Here is a 6,903-nt window from a genome sequence, read left to right as displayed (position 1 = left end):
GTGGGATCCTGCCTCTTTGACAAAGGCAGAAACTGGGTTTTTCATCATGGGCGGGCCGAAGGCAGACCTGCATGACATTCTTTGGTCGTCCATGACGTTAAAAATGTGGTAGAAGTAAGGATGGGATTGTTTTCCGGATTTTCTGGTATACAGTAGGCAATTAGTGGGTGGTCGGGACCGAACGGTGCAGTGTGGTTTTCATTTCTCTCGTACGTGTGTGTGTGTGAACCCTTCAATTACTAAAGCCGACCGATCCTTCCCTCGGTTATCGAACCCGAGCGATTGATGCCTCGCACTACACTGAAACCGAGCGATACCTTGCACCATTATTGAACTAGAGTGATCGTTCCCTTGTACTACTTACAAAACCTGAGCGATCCCTCACACTACTAGTGGACCCAAGCGATCCCTTTGTTGCTTACTGAACCCGATCAATCTGAGTGAGAGTCGTGCACTTTCGTAGTTTAATGGCATGATCGATTGATGTGTTGCATCGAGCTATCGTGCGGGGCGTGAGTTGACCATGGGCCTCCTACCTACAGTAGTGACCATGTGCCTCCTATGCGCCACATAATCCATGGCCCACCCATGGGTTGTACTATTCATGGGCCGCACCCGGATCATAGTATGGGCCATCGATGGGCTAATGGCAGAACAACCCGTATATGGGCCCAGACAAAACGAGGCATAACACGCCACTAATAGGTAGAAATACACGACGATAAAGAAACGACCCATTGGATTTATGGGCCACAAATGGGCCGAACGTAACCATTGGCTGAATTTGGGCTGGTAGTAGAACAATCCGATAATGGACCGAAAGTAATCGAGGGCCGGAAATGAGCACAAAAAATTATGGGCCTTAAGAGGTTGAAAGATAACACGAGCTAGAAACAACCCAACTAGATCATGGGCCATTAATCGGTCAAACGTCATTTACTACTCTTTATGGGCCAGAATCACCATGGGTCATTGAAGAGCCAAGAGAAACCAAATGGATCATATGCGCTTAAAGATGTCATGGGTCGTATAAGTGCCAAAAGTGTCAACGGGTTGAAATCATATTGGACAGCCCACATGACCGTAATGGGCTGAATTCACACATACCACAATGGGTCGTGCCTACCAGGGCCGTAAATGGATTGTATGTACACATGCCATTAACGGGATTTGAGTGCTCCGACCCACTAACTTTTGACAAAGTCAAGTGGGACGGCCTTCTTGACCTAAATGGGCTAGTGTTGGGCCTTGCCATGTGTTGATGTTTCATAGGTGTGTCTCATCCATTGCATGGATGACATCTATCATAACACAGAGCTGACATGTGGTTCCGTTTGCGAATGAAAAATTGACATGTGAAAAATCGTCATCGGTCGGGGCTGTTAACATGTATCGAATTCAAAACCGGCAGCCGATAGCTTAACGACGATCCTTTACGGTGGTTGTCAGCCTGCCACATGTTGGTTACTCTAGACGAAATAACTTCCACGAGATGGGCTTAATGTGGAGGTCACTGACAGCATGAGATTGGCTTGGGCGCTATCGGGCTACTACTATCTTCGCTCTGCTTGTGCCTCCAAATTCGTTGGCCAGGAGGTTGCACCTTATGCAGATCTCATTTGGAGCACAAGGCGCCATTAAAATGGCATTTCTTCTCTTGGTTGGCGAGGCGAAACCAAATGTTGGACGTCTGACCAGTTAGCGAGACGAGGACTCCCGTACCAACTAGCATATCCGCTCTGGAATCAGTATTTGGAAAGTATCGATCACATCTTGCTAATTTGCGTTTTGGCAAGGACGTTTTTGTTTTGGATTTGAAGCACTCTTGGTGCACCTGATCAAGCACCGACTCCCGAGGATAATCTAGTGGAATGGATTACCACTAGAAGCTACACTTCTTGCTCTCCCAAAGACCTTAAGGCTATCATGACTCTAGGACTACGAGGGCTATGGAAACATCGAAATGCATAGTGTTTGATGGAGTCACTCCCACACTGCAAGTTATTCTAAGGAACGTTGACAAGGAAGGAAGAGCATAAAGGGCGACTGGTCTACTTAAAAGGAAAGCTTGATTTCCTTTTTAGTGACCTAAGAATGTGGATGAGTAGAGTAATTCCTTAGATGCCTAGTGGATGATGTGGATGCAGTATTCACAGCTACTGTCACTCATAATGTGTAAACACTTGTGGAGGGTGCCTTTAACTTTTCTTTTCTAATATTACCCTCAAACTAAATTATTTATCTTAGAATTGTGTAGATAAGGATGTATGTAACATTAAACGTGTCTAGATACATTTGTATCTATACAAACTAAAACCAAGTAATTCGGGACTATGATTAGTTCATACCAGATATGTTATGCGCGCTTTGTTGTGCCATTTTCTTCTCCTACGGCTATGGATGTAGAAATAGTTAATTATGAAATTATTTGGTTATCACATAGTGGGGACAAACTTTCTTGTTCCACGTGCAACCAGTAGTTCATAATTCATTGGTCACCATCGAGCCACGAACATGAGAAGAAGACGACACAAACAACCAAGCATAGTAAGAGTAAGAAGTGAAATGATAGTCAACAATAGACGCGGGGAGTTTTTGTATCTATAAAGATTTACACTCTATCCCATTCGTCGATCAAATGTACCCATCAAGCTATTGATCTAGTCAAAATCTCATTCAAAATTTTAAATTAGATACCTCAATTAACCGTGAGGGCTTTCAATCCTAAGGGGCTTAGAAGGCGTTTGGTATCCTGTATACAACCCAACCAAGCCTATTGGATGCAACTTTTTTTCGTGTTTGTCTGTTTGATTATATTCAACCATTGTTGGGGCTCACGCTTCTTGAATCAGCTTTTGCCTGCATAGCTGAAAACTTTTAAATCGACCATTTTGAGTGAGCGAGGCCTGCTCGGTGCGAGCCACGCATGTACCTTGTTAGCACATATTTTCTTCTAAACACTTTTTTAATCTCCTTTATCCATTCTATACAACCATACTTCAATTCGTGATAAGGTGTACATAAAAAATATGCACCTCGGTGTTCTCATTCCATTGAGGCGACCGGACAGTAATTTTGTTCACTCTCATGTTGAATTTCGTGTTCATATTTTTGGACGAATTTTGACAAATTGGTGAGACACGGTTGACCGCTTGAAGATTCTTTCAGGGTGGTGTGCCGTCGTCGACGAAGATGAGGTAGAACTCCTGGTCGAAGGAGACGATGATGCGAAAGGAATCCTCGTCTGCATAGGAGGTGTTGCCGTCGACGTAGGCCAGTAAGCGGCCCTCGCTCCCCTAGACGTCGGCGTGCCTGCCCGCGCCACAACCGATGAGCTTCTTGGCGGCCCTGGCGAGGTACGCCAGGCGCGGGGTCGCCTAGGCAGAGACTCCGGACAGCGCAGACATGAGCGGCAGGAGGGTATCCCGAAAGGCGCTAGCAACGGCGTCGTCGAAGGTAGGGCGAAGCACAGTTGTCCATGGCATAGTTGGTCGTGAAACGCAACTTGATGGTCAAACTGAGCAGCATGAGGACGAAGAAGAGAAGGACGGGGAGGACGGCTATGGTGGTGAGCGTAGAGACTCAGTTTCGGTTGTAGTGGTAGTGAACGTTTTAATTTAACCTGTCTATTAAATATAGTTATTAATTCATAATTACGATGCATGTATGTAACCAAACACCATGTAGAAGAGTCTTCACGATGCACGCAACCTGCATGCATGAGGGTAACCAATCAACATGTACACGCCTTATTTTTGCATGTATGTCCTCAACTACTCCCTCCGTTCCTAAATATAAGTCTTTAAAGAAGTTTCATTAGTGGATTACATACAGATGTATATAGACATACTTTAGAGTATATATTTATTCTTTTTGCTCCGTATGTAGACTCCAAGTAAAATATGTTAAAAGACTTATATTTAGGAACGGAGGGAGTAGACTCTACTCAGATTGATCCGTCTTCTTTATGCAATCTCCAAAAAAATGATAGTACTACAAGTACCAAGTACTCCGTGTGTTCTTAAATATAAGTCTTTTAAGCGATTTCACTAAAAGACTACGTATAGAGCAAAATGAGTGAATCTATATGTACCAAGTATATCCTTAATGAATGAAAGGATTTTGAAAATAAAATAAAATAGAGCACCACGTGACCTCACCACCTGCCACCTTCTTCCTTTCCTGAGCACACGACAGCGCTCCACAAGAGTTAAAGGCACCCTCCACGAGTGTTTACTGACCTAAGAATGTGGATGAGTAGAGTAATTTGTTATATGCCTAGTGGATGATGTGGATGCAGTATTCACAGCTACTGTCACTCACAATGTGTAAACTCTTGTGGAGGGTGCCTTTAACTTTTCTTTTCTAATATTACCTCCAAACTAAATTATTTATCTTAGAATTGTGTAGATAAAGATATATGTAACATTAAACGTGTCTAGATACATTTGTATTTATACAAACTAAAACCAAGTAATTCGGGACTATGATTAGTTCATACCAGATATGTTATGTGTGCTTTGTTGCACCGTTTTTTTCTCCTACGGCTATGGATGTAGAGATAGTTAATTATGAAATTATTTGGTTATCATAGTGGGGGCGAACTTTCTTGTTCCAGGTGCAACCGGTAGTTCACAATTCATTGATCACCATAGAGCCACGAACATGAAAAGAAGACGACACAAACAACCAAGCATAGTAAGAGTAAGAAATGAAATGATAGTCAACAATTGACGTGGGGAGTTGTAGTATCTATAAAGATTTACACTCTATCCCATTCGTCGATCAAATGTACCCATCAAGCTATTGACCTAGTTAAAATCTCATTCAAAATTTGAAAGTGGATACCTCAGTTAACCGTGAGGGCTTTCAATCCTAAGGGGCTTAGAAGGCGTTTGGTATCCTGTATACAACGCAACCAAGCCTATTGGGTGCAACTTTTTTTCGTGTTTGTCTGTTCGATTATATTCAACCATTGTTGAGGCTCACGCTTGTTGAATCAGCTTTTGCCTGCATAGCTGAAAACTTTTAAATCGACCAGAGCTGAAAAATTAAAACAAAGCACCACGTGACCTCACCACCTGCCACCTTCTTCCTTTCCCGAGCACACGACAGCGCTGGCGAGTGATGCACCGAAGCATCCACCACTCTCCATTCCCAAGTTGACCAGTCAAAATCAACCCGCTAGTCAAAGTTAGAAACCGAATTATATCACCTGATCGGCTGAGCACAAAATCAAACAACAAACCACTACAAAAGTCTGAAAGTCTGAACTCTGAAGGCTCCCTCTGTATTCTGCAATGGCAGGAGTCGGAGGAGAAGCCGGCGAGCTGCAGCTGCTGGGCGCTTGGATGAGCCCCTATGTGATCCGCGTGAAGGTGGCCCTGCAGATGAAGGGGCTCAGCTACGACTACATCGAGCAGGACCTGCAGCACAAGAGCGACCTCCTGCTCAGCTCCAACCCGGTGCACAAGAAGGTCCCCGTGCTGATCCACGACGGCCGGCCGGTGTGCGAGTCGCTCGTCGTCCTCGAGTACGTCGACGAGGCGTGGGCCGGGACCGGGCCGCCCCTCCTCCCCGCCGACCCCTACGACCGCGCCGTCGCTCGCTTCTGGGCCACCTACGTCAACGACACGGTACAAACAGCCTCTGCTGCTCTGTCTGCTCATCGTGGTTCCAGTTTTGTACTGCAAAATCAGCTGGCTGACATCGGCTGGTTTAACGGCTTGCTGAAATCTGTGTGATCCGCTTGCAGTTTTTCCCGTCGTGGAGGCCGTTGTTGAGGGCGACGACGGCGGAGCAGAGAGCGGAGGCGTTCGAGAACGTGCTTCCTCAGGCGGAGGCGCTGGAGCGGGCGTTCAGGGAGTGCTCCAAGGGCAAGGCCTTCTTCGGCGGCGACGCCGTCGGGATCGTCGACCTCGCGCTCGGAAGCTTCGTGGTGTGGGTCAGGGTGGTGGACGAATTGAGCGGCACCAACCTGCTGGACGAGGCCAGAGTCCCGGGCCTGGCGGCGTGGGCCGAGCGATTCATGGCCGTGGACGCCGTGGAGGAGGTGATGCCCGAGGCAGGGAAGATCATGGAGCACTACAAGGGGTTTCTGGCCAAATTGGCTGCACCGGCTGGTTCTAGCTAATTTTCGTCAGTGATACTGCAATGTACTATGAGAAATAGTTAAGCTCTCCTTAGAGGTGTGCGTGTTGAATAAAGAGAGCTAAATGTGAGACATTTTCTCTGTGTTCAGATGTAATTGTGTTTAATATAGAGATTGAAGTGGAATGATTAATGTATTCGGTGGGATAACACGCTGATGACATGATTTATCCTCTGCTAATTTCAGTGTCACCGAGTCTCCGTCGAGTAACCTTCTTACTGCAACTGTATCCGTCATTTGCTCTTGTGTATGTTTTTCTTTGAGAGATTTATCTCGATATTCAGTTTGATGATAGAATTTTAAAACAAAAATGCTAGACCTACAAAAACTTACAAAGGTTTACTTAACCTTCCAAACTAACTCTTCTCTCCCCCTGATTTTCAGTGGGGGTGGGTCCCCTCATCCCTCAATTACCAATCACAATCTTACACATCAGTTTGTACGTAAAATCTTTACGCAAGCCTTTGTAGGTGTAGCATTACTCGTTTTAAAAAGACAAAAATATATTTTTTGAACCGGACAAGCCCCTTTCCATTACTTAACATAACGGAAATGCAAAGTTCGGAACAACGAAGGAAACCAGAAAAGGGAGCAAGTTCAAAGCATTTCTGGAAAACCCATCATATGATGGGACTCGTCATCGAACAGCCTACCGCAGGACGAAAACCCAGAAAGACTATAAAACGGATCAACTAACCTAACCAACAAAGCGAGGTGGAAACAAGTCTTAAAACCACTACAAGATACAGACG

The 6,903-nt window shown here is 45.3% G+C and overlaps 1 protein-coding gene across 1 annotated transcript; it reads left to right on the top strand.

Moving 5' to 3' along the window:
• The first annotated feature begins 5,111 nt into the window (after positions 1-5,111).
• On the top strand, positions 5,112-6,287 carry LOC123440116 (probable glutathione S-transferase GSTU6). The gene is made up of 2 exons (XM_045116695.1): positions 5,112-5,636; positions 5,756-6,287. The coding sequence occupies exons 1-2, from the start codon at positions 5,301-5,303 to the stop codon at positions 6,131-6,133; spliced, it is 714 nt and encodes a 237-aa protein (XP_044972630.1). The 5' UTR covers positions 5,112-5,300; the 3' UTR covers positions 6,134-6,287.
• Positions 6,288-6,903: the final 616 nt, after the last annotated feature.

The sequence above is a fragment of the Hordeum vulgare genome, chromosome 3H (genome assembly GCF_904849725.1).
Source record: "Hordeum vulgare subsp. vulgare chromosome 3H, MorexV3_pseudomolecules_assembly, whole genome shotgun sequence".
Taxonomy (NCBI): domain Eukaryota; kingdom Viridiplantae; phylum Streptophyta; class Magnoliopsida; order Poales; family Poaceae; genus Hordeum; species Hordeum vulgare.
The sequence above is the reverse complement of the archived record's forward strand: the minus strand, read 5'-3'. Positions and strand labels throughout refer to the sequence as shown.

Excerpts from the sequence above, each read along its gene's own strand:
- LOC123440116 (XM_045116695.1), top strand. The coding sequence starts at position 5,301 with ATGGCAGGAGTCGGAGGAGAAGCCGGCGAGCTGCAGCTGCTGGGCGCT. Across the intron at positions 5,637-5,755 it reads CCACCTACGTCAACGACACG|TTTTTCCCGTCGTGGAGGCC; the intron begins GTACAAACAGCC and ends ATCCGCTTGCAG.